The 21181-nt window shown below is 43.5% G+C and overlaps 1 protein-coding gene across 1 annotated transcript; it reads left to right on the top strand.

Moving 5' to 3' along the window:
- The first annotated feature begins 1309 nt into the window (after nucleotides 1-1309).
- On the top strand, nucleotides 1310-20841 carry LOC108695395 (G-protein coupled receptor 20). The gene is made up of 3 exons (XM_018223873.2): nucleotides 1310-1391; nucleotides 18851-18972; nucleotides 19248-20841. Exon 3 carries the CDS (start codon nucleotides 19255-19257, stop codon nucleotides 20320-20322), a length of 1068 nt encoding a protein of 355 aa, XP_018079362.1. The 5' UTR covers nucleotides 1310-1391; nucleotides 18851-18972; nucleotides 19248-19254; the 3' UTR covers nucleotides 20323-20841.
- Nucleotides 20842-21181: the final 340 nt, after the last annotated feature.

The following is a 21181-nucleotide window of genomic DNA, read 5'->3' as shown; positions in this document are numbered from 1 at the left end:
TGCATGGATTGTACAGGACTGTTTTGGGAAGATCCCCTATTGAGCTCAGCCAAGAGGAGAGGCAGAGGGTTCCAAAGAAGTCCCCAATGCCACTGGAGAGAGTGTAAGAACCACAGAGCACCTTCTAATCAAACAAAGGGATCAAGGATCTTCTACATAGGCACGACTGATACGCCCTAAAATGAAGGCACTTTAGTTAAGGTAGTGCTAGTTGCTACCTGGTGGTTAATAAGAGTTCTTGGTTAGACGAGAACTGAATTTTATATTTGCATCTGAAATTAATAAGGGGCTTTGTACCTTTAAGAAGTAATGTATTAAGATTAGCAGCCCATTTTTCCACTGCAGACTGAACCTGAAGCTTATTGTGTAAGTGTTGCTGTTTGGTAAGTGTAGCTATTACTTCTAATCTGTACAACCTATATCAGCATAGGTATTCCCTGTACTAAGCACAATTCAGCAGGAACAGTCCCTAAGTTTGCTCATAGTCTGTACAGAGAGATCCCATAAAACTATGGCATTATAGGTATTCCTCTGTACTAAGCACAATTCAGCAGGAACAGTCCCCTAAATTTGCTCAGTCTGTACAGAGAGATCCCATAAAACTATGGCAGCATAGGTATTCCCTGTACTAAGCACAATTCAGCAGGAACAGTCCCTAAGTTTGCTCATAGTCTGTACAGAGAGATCCCATAAAACTATAGCAGCATAGGTATTCGCCTGTACTAAGCACAATTCAGCAGGAACAGCCTCTAAGTTTGCTCATAGTCTGTACAGAGAGATTCCATAAAACGATGGCAGCATACGTATTCCCCTGTACTAAGCACAATTCAGCAGGAACAGTCCCCTAAGTTTGCTCATAGTCTGTACAGAGAGATCCCATAAAACGATGGCAGCATAGGTATTCCCTGTACTAAGCACAATTCAGCAGGAACAGTCCCTAAGTTTGCTCATAGTCTGTACAGAGAGATCCCATAAAACTATGGCAGCATAGGTATTCCCTGTACTAAGCACAATTCAGCAGGAACAGTCCCCTAAGTTTGCTCATAGTCTGTACAGAGAGATCCCATAAAACTATGGCAGTCAACCCCAGCTCTTATGACCACTGGCAGTTCTTGGTCAGATCCAGTTGGACCGAGACAGGTTGAGTAGCTCTGGATGAGACAGTGCCCGGCTCTCCTGCCGCACATTCTGCAGTATCTTTTATTTTTTAGTCATTTAAGGACGGCCTTTAGCCAAAGTTAACAAGGGAAACAACTGACGTCAAAGTCAAAGTAAACCAAGAGGTCTGGTTCCTGTAGGAGACTGTGAGGAGCTGAGAGTCAGGGAGTGAGGCTGTGTCATTCCACTTCTCCATTGGGAACATCTGTCTGACTGAGTCCCGTTCACTGCCTGTAAGTAGCCTGTACTATTGTCTTGTATTACTGTCTTGTACTATTGTCTTGTACTACTACCTGCACTGCTGTCCTATACTACTACCTGTACTACTACCTGCACTGCTGTCCTACACTACTAACTGCACTGCTGTCCTACACTACTACCTGCACTGCTGTCCTACACTACTACCTGCACTACTACCTGCACTGCTGTCCTACACTACTACCTGCTCTGCTGTCCTACACTACTACCTGCACTACTACCTGCACTGCTGTCCTACACTACTACCTGCACTGCTGTCCTACACTACTACCTGCACTGCTGTCCTACACTACTTCCAGCACTGCTGTCCTACACTTCTACCTGCACTGCTGTCCTACACTACTACCTGCTCTGCTGTCCTTCACTACTACCTGCACTGCTGTCCTACACTACTACCTGCACTGCTGTCCGACACTACTACCTGCACTGCTGTCCTACACTACTACCTGCACTGCTGTCCTACACTACTACCTGCTCTGCTGTCCTTCACTACTACCTGCACTGCTGTCCTACACTACTACCTGCACTGCTGTCCTACACTACTACCTGCTCTGCTGTCCTTCACTACTACCTGTACTACTACCTGCACTGCTGTCCTACACTACTACCTGCACTACTACCTGCACTACTACCCGCACTACTACCTGCACTGCTGTCCTACACTACTTCCAGCACTGCTGTCCTACACTACTACTTGCTCTGCTTTCCTTCACTACTACCTGCACTGCTGTCCTACACTACTTCCAGCACTGCTGTCCTACACTACTACCTGCTCTGCTGTCCTTCACTACTACCTGTACTACTACCTGCACTGCTGTCCTACACTACTACCTGCACTACTACCTACACTACTACCCGCACTGTTGTCCTACACTACTATCACCATCAGCCTCAGCTGGGGTCCCAGAGAAAGAAGCTGTCAGACACAGATTCGATTTTCTATCATTTGGGAACTAAATGTCAACCCCCCATGAGCTGGTTCTGGGGTACAAGTCACTACTGGGTTCTACATACTTTGTAGTTTAATCACAAGGGATGTGTAACAAACGAAAAAGGCAAGTTGACCTTAAAACCTTTTATTGTTTCATGAATGACACTAATATAAGCAATTTTGCCGCCGGTATTTACACATCTACGTCTACGTATCCAGTATGACTTTCCATAAACTGCTTGATAGTTGCTAAGATGAGTGGCCCTGGCAACCAGAAAGCAGTTTAAGGATTAGGCTGGATATTTTTTCATTGGAGAATTGGTCTTTATGCTTTTTTAACCTATTCTTCCCCAATCTGTGTTTTATTTTGATATTGTGAGTGTAAAAAAAGATTTTCCCAGCGAGGGTTGAACTGCAGGTTAAATTAACAGACATCGGTTCTTTCCATAACATTTGGGATATAATCCAACATCCAACCTACGGATCCGGAAGATCCTAAACTTCCATTCCCAACACCCTGGGCAAGTGCCTGGTGGGAGTTTCCATATGTTTTATCTTTATTCAGCGTCAGTCTTGTTGCCTTTCTCATTGAACACAGCAGTAATCGTCTATTGGTTTGATTATTTAAAGGGTAACTAACAATCATTAAATAGGCTGTAGGTCCCACTGGTGCAGCCCTCCTGTATTCCCAGGGAACATTAAAGTCCCTCTTTCGCGGGGCAGAACACTGTACATGCAGTTATTGTAGGATGTGAAAATGGGGGGCTACACCAGTGGAATCTCATCGTGCTAGTGGGGGGCACTGGGGATTGATTTCTATATGGCAAGAAATACTTGAGACAGCAAGCAGCACACCAGCCATAAGGTTCTCTAGTCTTTAGTTACCCTTTAAACTCATATATGAGATGCAGATACAGATACCTGGTTTCCATGATTACAGACCCTAACAACCAGGAGCTTATGTGTTCCCACCATATCTGTGAGGGCTTTATAGTCAGGCTAATTAGATTGTAAGCTCCACTGGCACAAGGGCTGATATGAATGGGGAGCATGGAATATATAGGAAAGAGAAAAGAAGTAACATTATAGAAATTGTCTCTTAAAATCAGTCTATATATATATTAGGGATCAACTCCCAGCAACCCACTAGTAACCCATAACTGCCCCAGACCTACTTGGGTTCGATTCTGCCCAGGGCAATGTCTGCTTTCCGCCCCCCCCCCCATAATTAAGGAGAATAATGTACAACTCCCCGTAGGCTTCTCTGTCAGAATCTCATAGTTTATTGCTATTAAAGGCACAGTAGTAACAAGCCCTATAGGAAGCAGCCTCTTAGCCTGTTCTTGTCCTACCCCCCCATGCATCCTCCCTGCCCCTCTGATCTTTCTCTCACTTCTATTTATTTACATTCTTCCTTCCTCCTCTTTCTGTTCTTCATATTTCAGTTTCCGCCGCAGCAATAAGAAGGGGCCTTACCCTCGTCAGGCATGTGATGAGCACAATTATAGGCTGATATGTTTAATTGAAGAATAAGTTGTTTGGTGATGGCATTGGGCCTTGTTTCATCATCACTGACCAGTGGGGTACTATGGGGTAATACCACTGCACAGAGATTTTATACTGCCATTATGTGTGCAGCAGTATGGGAGCCTCCACCCAAATGAATGAAGTGTTTGCAGACAAGTAGGGTGTTCACCCTGGGCCCTCAACACCAGAGGGGTACTTGGGGAGGGGAACATAGACCTGCACATCTTTATAAAACCTCTTTACTCCCCAAAGAGCTGCTGTGCCAATAGCATTATATTCCAGCCTGCCTGGGCTTCTTGGCATGGTCAATGCATGAAAGTTGGCAGCAAATGGGATGCTCCGGGCTTCTTCCAAGACACTGTGGACTGGGTTTTATTTTTGAGATTTTCTGGAATAAACCGGTCCTTATAACTAGGTGGAAAAGGAGCCATATATACTGTGAAGCCGACAGTGAAATGAAGGCAATCTTCCACCAAGAAGCTCACAGCCTTACGCGTTTCGTGTTGCAAACACTTAGTCATATGCTATCTATACAGAGCCATACACAAGTATTTTAACTAATGAGCATCAATCAACATGGCACATCAATCACCTAATGATACATTCACCATGTTCACCAATGAAACCAATCTCTGTAAATGACTGGACTACACCCCCAGTCTATCGTTGGGTGCCATATTGGTAAACCTTAACTTCATTGCAAGTTAGCCAAAGGAGTCTTAGGCACGTTGACTTTTGGGGGTAACCTTGAGTTCTTGCAGCCGCTGAGTTACAATGGTTGGAAGTAAATGTTGGCATAGCCTTAGTATTGCTGGACGCTATAGACTTATTTGGGACATGGACATGTTGGGTCCCCTCTTCATGGAGAACTTGCTTTAGGTTTCTCTGCAATTTCTGTGAAGGTTCTGACCTGCCGTGAGATTACCCAGTTACAACTGCTGGGTTTAGTTTATCTGGAGTACTCTGTATTATTAGGGGATTTTTGAGACCTTGGCTTGATTAGGGTCAATCTTGGATGATTTGGGACAATCTTGGATGATTTGGGACAATCGGGTGCTTTAAATAAGGCAGAAGGTTCAAACACCACCCTGTTATATTCCCAGGGCAGACGGGTGAAATGCAGCAATTGTTTTACCTGGGATAGTGATAAAAGAGCTTCTGTGTTTTGTCCTTCACTTTCTGGGTTTTGGAGTTGGAATCATGACTTGGGGAGCGAGGCTTGAATTAAGGGTTTGGGGGTTGCTTTGTGTAACATTATTTATGACATTTCCAAGCAGACATGTTACACGCGTGCTACCTGAACACATTCCTTCATCTGAACATGTCTAACGGACCCCATGGGTGAAGGGGTGGGGTTCAGTGATTTGATTGATCCTAGAATAGGACAGACTGCAGTTCATTTATATTCTTCTTTGGCGTCATCTGCCTTTGGTGCCCTGGTGCCTATTTGCTGCCACCACTCTATCATTAAAGGGGAAGTTCAGCTTTACTTTAATGTTTAGTATGTGATAGCGAGGCTAAGCAACATTTCAGTTAGTCAGTACTATTTATTTTGCACAGTATCTGAATGATTAGCCTTCTGGTTCTCTATGGCCTGCAACTAAAAATACTGTCTGGTTGTCAGGAGTCACTGACCCTAGCAACATGATATCAGATTGACTGGTTTCTATGCCTTCACACAATCCCCACTTAATCCCACATTAATCCTATCCCATTGACATCTTAAAAACCATTCTCGTTCATCTCAGGGCCCCCTTCTGCAAGGGCGCTCCACCAATGAGCCCAGTTGAGCAACTTGCCTTAGGCGGCAGCACCCCTCTAGGTACCAGGGGCAGCAAAAATGCTGCTCCTGGTACTTTAAGAGCCGAATTTCCAGTTTGAACCCATAAATTCGTCTTGTCTATCGCAGAGAGCGCAATTATGCGGAGGATCGCCCCATGGCCCCTGACTGCTGTACCTCCCTATACACCTTTAATGGGGGTACTGGCTCTGGGTTACAGACCACCAGCACAATTTGCACCTTAAATTATTGCCCTGGACCAAATTTGCAAAATAAGAAGCACAATTGGGTAGGGTATCGTTTGGGTGCTGGGGGTACAGGGATATATCATTTTACAGCCAGGTCAGATGCAATGTGTATACTTGCCCTTTATCCCTTCCATTTGGGGCTGATAAAGTGCACGTTGTGCTGGAGGAAAATGAAAGGCAAATATGGAAATGTAAAATAGACTGGATGGACTGGGACCTTATAGGACAGGAAGGTGAAAGGAAAACAAGGCTCGGCTAATTAACTTGTTTATGGCAATGTACAAGAGAGGCAGCCAATGGGTGGGCTCCAATTGTTTAAAGTGCCTGACGACCTCCAGATAAGACAACGGTGCCCTTCCCATCCTGTAGGAGCCTCTTATCCCCTGTTGGCACAGTCTGGGGGGGAGAAGTTTATTCTTGTGGCTCCGCTCAAAACCCCTTCACTTGCTCATCTGAGATATCCACACTTCCCTATAACACTCTCCAGCCTTCCCCATTCACAACACTGAACTACAACTCCCAGCAGCCCCTGAAAATCACACTCTGTGCTGATCAGGTGCTACCACTTAGACTCCTTTCTAATCAAATAATTCAAATTGATCCAAACTAAGATATAATTATTCCTATTGAGGGCAAAAAATCCTATTGGGTTTAATTAATGTTTAAATGATCTTTATTTTTCCTTTTTTTTAGTAGACTTAGGGGGTTATTTATTAAAGTCCGTTTTTTTACTATAAAATCAGAATTTTTAGTGGAAAAAAACTCTAAAATTTTCCGAGATGGAAATAGTCTGAATCCGAAAAATCCCGCAGCTCAAACCTACCGAGGTTGTATATAAATCTGGAATTAGCCCTAAATTCCGACTATTTCAAACTTTTCAGGCAAAAATTCAAAAAATTCAGGTTTTACAGGAAAAAGTGAGAAAAAATCGTGCAATTCGGGAAAAAACTTGTACGATTTGGATTTTTGCTTGATTTTTATCGAGTTTCTCCCCAATCCGATTAAATCGTAATTTTTTAATATTAATTAAGGTCCAATCCTGGATTCTAGTTTGGGTGGATTTTTTTTTATTAAAATACTCAGAAAAATTCAGATTTTGATAAATATGCCCCTTAATGTAGGAAGATCCAAATTATGGAAAGATCCTTTATCCATAAAACAGGTCCCATACCTGTATAAGCAAACTCCCAATGATCTTTTTTTATTTTATATATTAATTTTGCGCCCCAAAAAAATTCAAGTTTTCACCAATATTTTTTCTCAGTTTAACATTCTGACAATTCTGATTCTATGTCGTAGAGACAATAGGCCTTTATCATTTTTGCTGGATCCAAAGGAGAGATGAATGCAATTTTAAGGAAACATTGAATATGAGCCTATAGCACACTGAATATAAAGATTAGTCCATAAAAGGAAGTAAAAAAAGGAATATGGAATATAAAATATTGTGTATAATCACTGTATTACCAGTGCAATCTATTTTATTTAGCCTTTGTATAAGTGCTGTCCAACTGGAGTCCATGGGCCAATATGTGGCCTTGCAAAAGATTTTTTTATGATTGGTCACTAAAGATTGGTCACTAAAGTAGTATAGTGAATAACTGATATAATTTGAAGCTCCGGTGGCTGGGAGTGGTCTGGGCTAGGAGTGGTCTGGGCTGGGAGTGCTCTGGGCTGAGAATGCTCTGGGCTAGGAATGCTCTGGTCTAGGAGTGCTCTGGGCTGAGAGTGCTCTGGGCTAGGAGTGCTCTGGGCTGGGAGTGCTCTGGGATGGGAGTGCTCTGGGCTGGGAGTGCTCTGGGCTGGGAGTACTCTGGGCTGGGAGTGCCCTGGGCTGGGAGTGCTCTGGGCTGAGAGTGCTCTGGTCTAGGAGTGCTCTGGGCTGGGAGTGCTCTGGGCTAGGAGAGGTCTGGACTGGGAGTGCTCTGGGCTTGGAGTGCTCTGGGCTGGGAGTGCTCTGGGCTAGGAGTGGTTTGGGCTGGGAGTGCTCTGGACTGGGAGTGCTTGGGCTGGGAGTGCTCTGGGCTAGGAGTGGTTTGGACTGGGAGTGCTCTGGGCTGGGAGTGCTCTGGGCTGAGAGTGCTCTGGGCTAGGAGTGCTCTGGTATAGGAGTGCTCTGGGCTGGGAGTGCTCTGGGCTGAGAGTCCTCTGGGCTAGGAGTGCTCTGGGCTGGGAATGATCTATGCTGAGAGTGCTCTGGGCTAGGAATGCTCTGGGCTGGGAATGATCTAGGCTGAGAGTGCTCTGGGCTAGGAATGCTCTGGGCTGGGAGTGCTCTGGGCTAGGAGTGGTCTGGGCTAGGAGTGGTCTGGACTGGGAGTGCTCTGGGCTGGGAGTGCTCTGGGTTGGGAGTGCTCTGGACTGGGAGTGCTCTGGACTGGGAGTGCTCTAGGCTGGGAGTGCTCTGGGCTGGGAGTGCTCTGGGTTGGGAGTGGTGTGGGCTAGGAGAAGAATCATCAGCAACATATACTCCAACCATGATGCCCTCCGCACCCTCAGGGAAGGTGAACTAGGGTTGTAATTTAGGTTATAAACCAAATTAACTCCCTTTATCCCTGGGATCAACCACTTTTTGCCCAGTTGCCTCTCTTTTTGATGTGTAGAAATATTTCATATGGCATTTGTCTTGAGAATTCAAGTTAGCAAGTGTTTGCAAATAAAAAGTGTAGTTCTGCTGCTTTTGTTTACGGCCAGCTGATCACAAGTGTATAAGGGCCCCTAATAATTGTCTTGTGGGCATTCCATGAGGTAAATATATCAACATGTTCAGATACGCTGAGTGTGAAATATTCATCATAATCCAGTTGTTTCCCCATTTCTATGGCACAGGTTGGTAATCATGTAGGGGCTACGTTTCCATGGTGTGAGCCAACTGGGCTATAATCCCAAGGTCAAAGTCAAGTCCATTTGGGAAACAAAACACATATTTTTGAGAATAGAAATGTTATACTTATATGTAAATCAGATGACTGGTAGGTGTTGATTACATGATGAGTTCCATAGGACAATTAGCATGGGATTTCCATTGGTTGGGAACCAAGTTATAAAGTCAATGACCTGGTTGGCTACAGGCTGATCTAGCCCAGTGACTGTTCAGTTTGACTATAGGGTGGTGTAACCCCATGAACATTTTAATGCTTTGGATCAAGTAGGTTCTAACCCAGTGAACATCCTAGATCTGCGACTGATTAGTCTAAATCTGTGATGATTCTAATGTTCAATAGAGATACAAGTTGGCCTAGTATTTTAGTGATCAACCAGTTTGGCTGAACATCCTACACTGCCTACAAGTTGTCTGAGCTCTATGAACGTATTAATGCTGATAAGATTGATTACGGGTGGGGTTCTAAACCCACCCACTCAATATCCAGTCACATAATTAGAACTGGTGGACCCAAAATTGTTGTTTTGGAAATGAAAGTAAAACCCCTGACAGGACGGCTATCTCTCCCTGAGCTCAGCATAATTTCCCTTATAAATACCCTCGGGACTGGAACTCTGAGAATTGTGCCTTTTGTGGGTATTTAAAAAAAAAACAAGAGCTGCTGAGAGCATTTAATTCCTTTTAGATTTTCCAGGTCCAATGGATTCGGGATACGGTGCCAATTTCTTGCCAGGGTTCATAAGTAAGACACTGCACCCCAAAGGCTTTCAATTCATTTCTGCCCCCCTCTTTATAACTGCCACTATGTGATTAGAGGTCCATGTAAAATTCATAGGAATTCTGCGGAAACTCAGGAGCGATGGATTCACAGACAGGGGCGCTGGGCCTTTCTCTGGATAAAAATACTCACAATTCCGTGTTGTTTAGACTCGCGAGGGAGCATCTCTGGGGTATTTTTATTTAACGACATGAGAAACAATTTAAAGTCTTCCATCTGGCCTCGTCCAGTAAAAATAACGATTTATTTTTGGCCCGGCCGGCCTGCTACAAATCATTTTTGATCAGCCACTAAATCAGGTCCAGTCTGGTGCAGAAATGTCATTGGATGAGACCAGCAATGGTTTCATTGGGAAAAACACAGAAATCCCAGTCCTGCCATTCTTTAAAGTGTTATTTTATTACTTATTACTCTCCCTTCCCTGTGGGGCCTATTCTCTCCACCCTTTCCTTCAGACCACAATTCAGTTGCTAGATTCATTAAGCATAGCAACCACATTGAACAGTTAAAGTTCTAGATGTAAAAATCCAACCAATTAAACAATTAAAGGATAAGTAAACCTTTAAAATAAGTGAATGTAAAATGGATGAGGGGGCTAATCTAATACATTTTACAATATATATTCATTATTAAACATTCTGTATGATATAAAATCATTGCTGTTTCTATAGCTTTTCACACTATCTCTTCTCCCATTGACTTCAACAAGTGACTTAGGTCAGTGGCCTAAAGCAAATCTTTATGAATGGCAATTAGTTCTTTATAATGGATTATTTTGTGTGTTAATTCACAATTAACAGGGCTCCGGTCCTCCCCACTAAACCTTAAAGGAACAGTAACGTCAAAAAATAAAAGTGTTTTAAAGTAATAAAAATATAATGCAGTGTTGCCCTGCACTGGTAAAACTGCTGTGGTTGCTTCAGAAACACTACTATAGTTTATATAAAAAAGCTGCTGTGTATTAATGGGGATGTACTCTGTCTTTCCCAAAAGGCAACTGTGAGATCCGATGTGCATTACTCAACATCTCCTCCTTGCCAGCCTTCTAAACCGGAAGTTCGTTTTGGCTGCGGCCCGTGTAACTTCTTTGGCATCATTTATTTCTTTAAGAGCAGGCGAGTGACAGACTGTAGCAGCACACTGGTCAGCGATAAATCTAAAAACTAACAAAGACCCCTCCTAAATCCCTGCGTGCATTCCTTCACGTCTCCCCTGCTTTTACAGAAATAAATTATGCCGAAGAAGTTACACTGCCCGTCGCCAAAACGCAGGCCCGGATTTAGGGTGAGGCCAAATAGGCCTTGGGCCTAGGGCGGCAAATTTTCAGGGGTGGCCCTGCCAAAACGAACTTCCGGTTTAGAAGGATGGCAAGGAGGAGATGTCGAGCAACGTACATTAGATCTTGCAGTCGCCTTTTGGCGATAACCGCCTTACGCATTTCGTGCCTACTGGGGCACTTACTTATAGGCTATAATGTCACACTCTGTGGGTATGAAGGAACTGCTCCATTTTTAAACCTATAAAAACTGGGCAGGGCCCCACCTAAGAGAGTTGCACTAGATGGGACCCCTCATGGTCCACTTTATGGGGGGGACACTTTATTAAAGGGCTTCATGGCAGAAGAAAGCCCAATGACCCATTGCTGCATTTGCATACCCTCCAGCAAACCCCACAGCTCTCTTGCATGTCACACCCTCTTTGCAACCTTCAAAATGCACATTTATGACTGTTGGGGCCCCTTTGCCATGAGGGCCCCTGACAGCAGTTGCTCTCTACCTGCTTGATGGCAGCCCCGGGCAAAAGACCCATAGATGAGATTCACAGATTGCAACTGGGGCAGGACTCCTTAGGGAGTAAGTTTGGTTGGATCAAGGATGGTTTTGATGTAACGGGACAAGGCTGGGTGGATCTGGGGTGTGCCAATGCATTCATGGGGCATTTTTCTATGTGTCCCATCACACAGGGGAACCAGGTCAATGTTGGCCTAATAATTGGGGCCCATTGGAGGAGGTCCCTGATAACTTAGTGGTAGTTGTCTGATTTCCCAGCATGCAACTCAGTTTGTTCATTCTTCTCTTTGGCCCCTGGGCATTTTGATTCCCTCGCTATTGTGAAAGGGGAACCTCAGAGTTCCATCAAAAATCCCTCGCCACCCTTATCATTTGGAACAATATAAATATCTGGAAACCTACAGAAACATGTAATGTCCACATTGTGCCAAAAGTTGGTTGTTCGGGTAACTTCCCCTTTAATATGACCAGGAATCGATCATTTGGTGAGAAGTTCTCATTTTCTGTACCTTTCATTTTAAACACCAGAAAAATAGTTAGACACGTTGCCGAACAAACGAAGATCTTGGGAATTCTCACACTCACGTCAGATTCCATAAGAGCGTCAGCGAGTTCTGTTCCATTTTACGTCACATTATGTTTAGAGAGGACATTCTACAAGTAGCAGATCGGAACCCAAATTTCTGTGTTCTGGCCGATGTGCGGATGTCACCGCTCCTCATTCTCTCCATTTATTCCCTGGTCCTGTAAATAATCAAAAACTGTACATCTCTAAGTTAATGTAAATATTTCAGCTAAAGATGATCCTCTTAGAACATATAAATATCTCACAAATAGCTTCCGTTGTGTCATCATCTATTGCTGATTTACTACTTTGCGAGTGTGACTGTGGGATATCAGGTATAGTAGGGAGAGATGGTGTCTATAGTAACAGTGGATAATAGTCTCTGGGAAGGGAGTGTGACTGTGGGATAGCAGGTATAGTAGGGAGAGATGGTGCCTATAGTAACAGTGGATAATAGTCTCTGGGAAGGGAGTGTGACTGTGGGATAGCAGGTATAGTAGGGAGAGATGGTGTCTATAGTAACAGTGGGATAATAGTCTCTGGGAAGGGAGTGTGACTGTGGGATAGCAGGTATAGTAGGGAGAGATGTGTCTATAGTAACAGTGGATAATAGTCTCTGGGAAGGGAGTGTGACTGTGGGATAGCAGGTATAGTAGGGAGAGATGGTGTCTATAGTAACAGTGGATAATAGTCTCTGGGAAGGGAGTGTGACTGTGGGATAGCAGGTATAGTAGGGAGAGATGGTGTCTATAGTAACAGTGGGATAATAGTCTCTGGGAAGGGAGTGTGACTGTGGGATAGCAGGTATAGTAGGGAGAGATGTGTCTATAGTAACAGTGGATAATAATCTCTGGGAAGGGAGTGTGACTGTGGGATAGCAGGTATAGTAGGGAGAGATGGTGCCTATAGTAACAGTGGGATAATAGTCTCTGGGAAGGGAGTGTGACTGTGGGATAGCAGGTATAGTAGGGAGAGATGTGTCTATAGTAACAGTGGATAATAATCTCTGGGAAGGGAGTGTGACTGTGGGATATCAGGTATAGTAGGGAGAGATGGTGTCTATAGTAACAGTGGATAATAGTCTGTGGGAAGGGAGTGTGACTGTGGGATAGCAGGTATAGTAGGGAGAGATGGTGTCTATAGTAACAGTGGGATAATAGTCTCTGGGAAGGGAGTGTGACTGTGGGATAGCAGGTATAGTAGGGAGAGATGGTGTCTACAGTAACAGTGGATAATAGTCTCTGGGAAGGGAGTGTGACTGTGGGATAGCAGGTATAGTAGGGAGAGATGGTGCCTATAGTAACAGTGGATAATAGTCTCTGGGAAGGGAGTGTGACTGTGGGATAGCAGGTATAGTAGGGAGAGATGGTGCCTATAGTAATAGTGGATAATAGTCTCTGGGAAGGGAGTGTAACTCTGGGATAGCAGGTATAGTAGGGAGAGATGTGTCTATAGTAACAGTGGATAATAGTCTCTGGGAAGGGAGTGTGACTGTGGGATAGCAGGTATAGTAGGGAGAGATGTGCCTATAGTAACAGTGGATAATAGTCTCTGGGAAGGGAGTGTGACTGTGGGATAGCAGGTATAGTAGGGAGAGGGAAATACTTGGAAAGGAGACGTGTAACATGATGATGTCCCTTTAAAGCACAAGCCAGTAGAATATTAGGAGCAGTTGTGTAACAATAGGCAGGGGCTGGGTGGTGGCTTTCGGGAGAAATACAGGACTAATATGATTCATGGCGTTTGGCATCTTTACTACAGGTCCCATTGCTCCACACACAGTGCTCCTAAAGGGGAAGATCAGCTTTAAATCTTTAAATTTCTATTTTTGTGCTTTTGTAATTATTTAGTCTTTTGCTCTACAGCTCTTTAACACTTCCATCTTCTTGACTGGTTGCTAAGGTCACTCAGCCTAGTAACCAGATAGTTTGCATAGCAGACTGGATGGACAGTATAGGGCTGGAATGATTATTATTATCTTTTATTTAAGTGACATTTCCTTTAGACCTTCTCCGTGCTTGTTAATTTATCTTCTACTATATTCCCCCCCACACCAAGTAACATTACAGGGTCTAGAGTTAAATGAGGATGGGGGAGGGATGTTATACAGCAGCAATTTGCAAGCAATGGATTATGGGAGTTGTAGTTGAACTAGTGCTTCTATCCATGTGCTGTTGTGCTTGAGCCCTTTTATTCCACTGCAGTTTGGGTCTAATGTTAGCTCTAAACTGTAAACACACTTCAGGGAAAGAGTTTATTTTTGGGTTTGCTCAGAAAGGCCGTACATCACTCAAACAATAATAATCATGCTGCCGATTTCACTTTGGTCGGGCGCCCGCCGCTGGGTGTTAAAGTTCCAGTAAATTGTGTACTCACAAGCAGACATGATATAAATACAGTCGCACTCTGCTGCAACGATGGATTCTTTTGCAGAAGAGTTTTTAGGGAGGTTGTAGATTCCCCTTTTATTCTCATTAATGGTATGGTCCATCTTCTTCTTCTCTGACTTTCTCCATCATTCCCGGCTGATGTTTTAGGCCACTTTGGGGAGGATTCATTGCTCTGAGACTTTCATTTTATAGTTGCTCTATATGAACTAAAGGTTTGAAGGCTGAAAGAGCCTCTAGTTGACTCACCCTTCTCAGAATCACCCACTGAGTCACATTTACAAATCAATCATCGTTAGCCCATTTGTGATGATATCTAAAGAAGACAGAGCCGTATGTGTGGATTATATAAACTGTGACTCACACAAACAAATCCACAAAAATCACAACAATGAGATTTATCTACCCCAAAATCAACTGTGGCCAAGCAAAACCCAATTAATGGGCACTGGGTCTTGCTTGGGCATCTTGGCTAGATAAACCACATTTAGGGGTTTCTAACTTGGCCAAAATATGGAAATATTTACATGTTGCTCAAGATTCTCCTCTTAGAAACCCCTAAATAGCTCAGACCAGGGGCCAAGGCAGAATTTTAAGGGTTCCTCCTACTCAAAAGGCATATGGTAGATCCTAGTACATGTCCTGGTACATATGTTTATAAAGTAGACACTGGATATGGACGTTTTGCCCTATTTCCAAAGATTGAACAAAGTCTATTTCAATTGAAAAGTGCACCTTATTATTCTGCACCCCTGAATGTAAGCAATTCTTCTTGCTATGTACCCAGAAACAATAAACCGAACAATTGTGCAATAGAAACACTGAAAATACTGAATGGCTTTTCTAAAACAGATAATATTCTGGGGCATGTCTGGCTCCCATGGCCACTGTTTGTGTTGCTTCTCCTGTGCTCGGATATTGGAAAGAGGAAATGCAGTTCTTTAACTTTATTTAAGTCCTGGTAAAGTGACCCCAGGGGAGAGTTTGTAACCTTACTAAACCTCAACCCTTACTATATAAGAGATGGGAAAGTATATGGGTGGACCTATGCCATAACCAATATGGGTGCAAGTGGAGGGGGAGCAGCAAAGAGTGATGAGGGTGTCATGGTGTTCACACCCAACAGAGATTGCGGAACGGCTTGTGAATCAACAAAAGGGTAGGTAGGTTGGTAGGTTTCGGTGTGATCAGGGCTCTGGGCAGGATGGGTTTGGGTTCAGTGAACTTGGGTGTAAATAATACTTGGCATTGCTCTGTTTGATGGTGGAATTAATTCAAAATTCAGATGCAAATTACAGACAGAGGATGACTGGGCTGTTACTGTGGGTGACCGGGTAGAAGAAGGGTAAATACTGATTGAGTTGGCACAGCTGGAATATTCAGTATCATTTGAGTCAAACTCTTTAACTACCTCTCTGGATTACAACACAGTGTTATCTCCCTTATTCAGTTATACTTGGGGGCACCCATTGCCATCCCTCAGGCTCACTACTCCTGTGCTGTCATACTTTCACTGTTCAACCCTCAGTCAAGGACTGTTACTGAAATGTCCCGACTTTCCCTTTGATCTCCTGCACTGAACAGCCAGAAAAAGAAACAAAGTTTCTAAAACTTAATTGGCTTTTGGTAGAGAGCCCAGAATATGTGGCAGGTGAACTTAGATACACGTGTAACAATTTAAGATACGCAAAGAAGCAATTGTAACAATTTAAGATAAGCAATGAAGCAATTGTAATAATTTAAGATAAGCAAAGAAGCAACTGTAATAATTTAAGATAAGCAAAGAAGCAATTGTAACAATTTAAGATAAGCAAAGAAGCAATTGTAATAATTTAAGATAAGCAAAGAAGCAATTGTAATAATTTAAGATAAGCAAAGAAGCAATTGTAACAATTGAAGATAAGCAAAGAAGCAATTGTAATAATTTAAGATAAGCAAAGAAGTAATTGTAATAATTTAAGATAAGCAAAGAAGCAATGGTAATAATTTAAGATAAACAAAGAAGCAATTGTAACAATTTAAGATAATCAAAGAGGCGATTTTAACAATTTAAGATAAGCAGGTCTCTTAGGGAAACGGTGGCTTGTAGCTTAAGGGCAGAGACACACACTCAGATTCGGAAAGATTAGTCGCCCAGCGACAAATCTCCTCTTCTTCGGGGCGACTAATCTCCCCGAACTGCCTCCCGCCGGCTAGAATGTAAATTGCTGGCGGGATGGCAATTGGTGAGCTTCATTTTCTGAAGTCGCCCGAAGTTGCCTCACAAGGAAACTTCTAGCGACTTCGGAAAACAAATCGATCCGAGTGCCATCCCGTCAGTGATTTTGATTCTAGCCGCGGGAAGCAGTTCAGGGAGATTAGTCGCCCCGAAGAAGCGGAGATTTGTCTATGGGCGACTAAATCTCCCCGAATCTGAGTGTGTGTCTCTGCCCTGAAGAACAATTCACCTTCATTAGTAAAACTGTAATTAACACATAAAAACCACAGAAATGTGTTCAAACTTTCATAACCTGCCAAATTTTGTAAAATGGACACGGTAATTAGGGGGCAAATCTTTTTCTCTCTCTTTCTATTTCCAAAATGTTGGGAGGTGTGAGTGTTACCAGGATCAGGAGGAGCCCCCGGGGTTACCAGTAAAGAGTAAAACTTGCAACCTCTGCACTAGAAGAAGCACAATTCGGCTGAAGTTAATAGGGGCCCATTTTGTCCCAGTCAGAGTTTGCTCATTACAGAAGCAGCGGTGACTTTATTCATCACAACTTCTCATCCGGATGATTCAGAGCCAAGTCTCCGCTGTTCACACTGTTTTATAAAGAAGTTGTGTCATTCTCATTACACCACGTCTCACATACACGGCGCTGGATCATCTTCCCACTGGCTTTGTAACACCATATTTGGGCACTTCTAGCAGTGACCCCCAAACCCAGGATTTAGCCAAATGCCTCCAGAGCTTTGCACAAAACCTCTCATTTCTTGGGACGGTGAATTACACGGCGCTAAACTGCTTCCATCCCATTACTCGGGTCTTCATCAGATCAGTGATAAATCAGAGCAGGAACATAAACAGCCGGAGATAGAACTGTAAACAGGAGAAGATCGGCCTCGCCGGCTCAATGAGATGGAATAAACCCCTGTCCTGGGGCTGCAGATACATAGTCCAAATAAAGAGCTTATCCACCGTTGTACATCACAGCTGAGACTCGGGGGCTGTCAACGCTAAGGCATAATGTCAGTTTCAGATATTCTCTTTTCTGGGGCGTCTCGTTTTTAGGGATTCTAAGAATATGAATGTTTTTTTGGTGGAATAAAGTTTAACAGTTTAGATTTGCCCTGTTTATACTTAGTAAACTCCTATAAAAGTGACAGGGACATCCACTAACCCCATGAGGGAGAGAATGAGCCACTCTGGTTGTTACTACTCAGAGATGTGAGTGGGAGCTGTCACTTAAATGTATACTCATTACATAGTGGCCCTACACTTTAATAGAGCATCAAATGTAATGTTGGGGCAAGGACGCATTTAATTCATTGATGTGGTTCTTTCCCGACAACCTGCATTGACTTTTGATATGATCTAATCCTTGGCCCAAGAGCCAACAATTGGATCATAATTGGGGGCTGAGCAAGCAGTATATTTGGCAGCACTGTGTAGCTTCCTCCTTTATAGTAATGTGGCTTGCAGGTGACTTTTGTAGCCTGTACGTAAATGCCACACTGAGTGAATCCACCAGCAGTGGACACATTTCTGATACTGTCCATGCCACCTGCCAGTGGCAACACTCAACTTGGGGCAAATATTGGCCTGACAATGCCCCTTGTGTGCAAGGTCTGAATTTTTAAAATATTAGAATGTCCATTTGCCTTTACCCTCCTATCATGCGAGTTCTTCTGGTTTATTTGTTCTCACCTCAGATGGGAATATATCCCATGAAAAGGGAACAATCAAGGATCAATCATAACTCTGCCCCACCCTACATCTCTGAACTCATCTCTATATACTCACCCAACCGCTTACTATGCTCCTCTACTGACCTGCTCCTCAACTCTTCTCTCATTACCTCCTCACATGTTCGCATTCAAGACTTTGAAAGGGCTGCACCCCTCCACTGGAATTCACTCCAACGTACTGTCCGACTTTCTCCCAAACTTTGTGTCTCCAAAAGATCTCTTAACCACACTTATTTAGAGAAGCCTACCCTCACTCTCACTACTAAATGCAATACCACATACAGTACTACATCTCTCACCCACTTCATTCTGATCTTGGCCACTACCACTCCTTGTGTCTTATTCCCTTCCCTTTAGATTGTAAGCTCTTTTGCACACACCTTCCTCACCTTTTGTACCTGTATTAGTTGTGATGTTGTAAATCCATATGCTCTACGTATTTACTTCATGTGATTTTGTATAAACACATTTACTTTACAGCACTGCACAATATGTTGGTGCTCTATAAATACGTCATTATTATTATTAATAATAATAATAATAATAATAATAACAGATCAACTGCCTTCTAATCAACTACTCTTCATTGTTGGCAGGTGGGCGGAACATTTCACTTCAATGTAAGGTCCATGCTGTTGGTACCAGGGTCCAGGAAACCTCCTTCGTTGGCTTGAGACCCAAGAACCTCAAGTTGCACCTTCTGCCAGTGGCTTCTAAGGTAATCAAACCTGTATATTTTTAGACTCTTCTTATTATTATTTTTTTGTACGTTACCTTTATTGTTGGTGAGTGAGTATCACTGACTGGTGCCACTGTTGCCATCTTAGCCCTACTTCAACCATCTTGCTTTGCCCTACTTGCTGGACCCAGTTTTTCTTGCCTACAACTGCTGCATTGTGGGGGCCCATCCAGTTACCAGTACGTACAATGCTCAATGACTGATCTTAGTAATATCTGTTACAATCTCTAATTCATTTTGTGATTTCTTCACAGATCAACAATGGAGTGTCTTTTTAACCAAAAGCCTATCAACATCAACAAATCAGCTGTGAGGATATCAAACAGCACTTATTCCTACACCGACTCCCCTTCAGTCAACCACCCAGAGAGCCCAGATGACATTCTATACACCAGATTTTATAGACTTTCCGTAGCATTGATGGTCATCAATATCCTCATTTTCCTGGTGGGAATAGTACTGAACAGCTTGGCCATCTATGTGTTTTGCTTTCGGACAAAGACCAAAACTACGTCCGTTATTTATACCATCAACTTGGTGGTGACGGATCTCCTGGTGGGCCTCTCTCTCCCCACGCGTATCATCATGTACTACAGTGCGGGAAACTGCACGTATTGCTACTTTGTGCACAGCTTCACGTACTTTGTCAATATGTACTGCAGTATCCTTTTCTTGACCTGCATCTGTGTTGACCGCTTCATGGCTATCGTACAGGTGGAAGCATCTCGAAAGTGGCGCAACCCCAACCACGCCAAATTAATATGTATCTGCATCTGGATCTTTGCTGTTGTTGTCACCTTCACCATCTTGACGACCACCATCAATCACCCGTCCTGTTGCCTCTTTCAGCTCTTCTCTCTCACGGCTTTTGAGTATTTTGTACCGCTGATAATCATCACCTTCTACACCTTACGGATCATGTGGGCCTTGTCTAGATCGACTCTGATGAACCAGAGCAGAGAGCGGCGCATGAAAGCCGTCCAGCTCCTCATCACGGTACTGATCATCTTCACCGTTTGCTTCACGCCATTTCACGTAAGTCAGGTGATCCTCTGCATCAACCCTTCCATATCTCTGGATGTCAATATTGTAGTTTATCATGTGACGGTCACCTTGAGCAGCCTCAACAGTTGCATGGACCCTATTGTCTACTGCTTTGTGACCAACAACTTTCAGTCAACTATGAGAAGCATCTTCAGAAAATACCAGTCAGAGCCAATCAGTGTAAACATAGTGAATATCCACAAGAACTACAAAGGGTCAGGCACGATGACCACCATATCCAACGCCATAGTAAACCTTCCCCTACAGAGTAGCACCCTCATATAAGAGCCATCAGAGGCTTCATTCTAAGGCCTTCATTCTAAGGCTCTGGAAATGACATTTGAAGGCCAGAAAATCTCTTTGTCTGAACTTACACCTCTCCTAACTGGCAATCACTGATAATTTTGGGGATCGGGGGACAGGTAAAAGGCTGTTTTATAATGCATTCCAAAGAATGATAATTTGCCTATGCCTCAATAATACTTTGTATCACACTGCTTACTTGACCCAATTTAGCCTGATTTGCAATAAATTATTTCATCTATGTTGTAACAATCATTGGAAGCAATAGTAATCACAGGTCATGTGACAATATATGGCGGCTACGTGTTCTCATACAAGGCGTTTGTGTCTGATAAAGAAGGGGGGTTATTGAGGTTTGAGAGAAGGAGAGTATTGATGTACAGAAGAAGCAGAGTACTGATGTCTGAGAGTAATAGAGTAATGTATAGGAGTACCAGGGGTGTAACTACAGAGGAAGTAGACCCTGCGGTTGCAAGTATAGGAGGCTCCATGAAGCCCTAATAAATGAGAAATCTCAATATTCTCATTTATATATAAGGACAACCTCTGAATATGTTGGGGGCCCTCAAATTAATTTACTTTGGGGCCCAATAACTAGTTATGGCACTGAAGAGTTCTACAGGATAGAAGAATACGAGTACTGTTATAGATGTAGAAAATGAAGAGGGAGGCCTTTGAGGTCTGAGAGAGGGACCAGTGGTGAAACAAGACCGCAAGTAAAAAATTGGAGGGGCCCAGTGAGCATAATCGATTCCACTTTTCTGGTTTCGGGGAGGGGGATTTTCATACTATAGAGAAAGCTGACCCCATATCTGGGCCCCCCTGTTCCCCCGGGCCCCCA

Source organism: Xenopus laevis, chromosome 6S (genome assembly GCF_017654675.1).
Source record: "Xenopus laevis strain J_2021 chromosome 6S, Xenopus_laevis_v10.1, whole genome shotgun sequence".
Taxonomy (NCBI): Eukaryota; Metazoa; Chordata; class Amphibia; order Anura; family Pipidae; genus Xenopus; species Xenopus laevis.
This window is presented reverse-complemented; position numbering and strand designations above follow the sequence as displayed.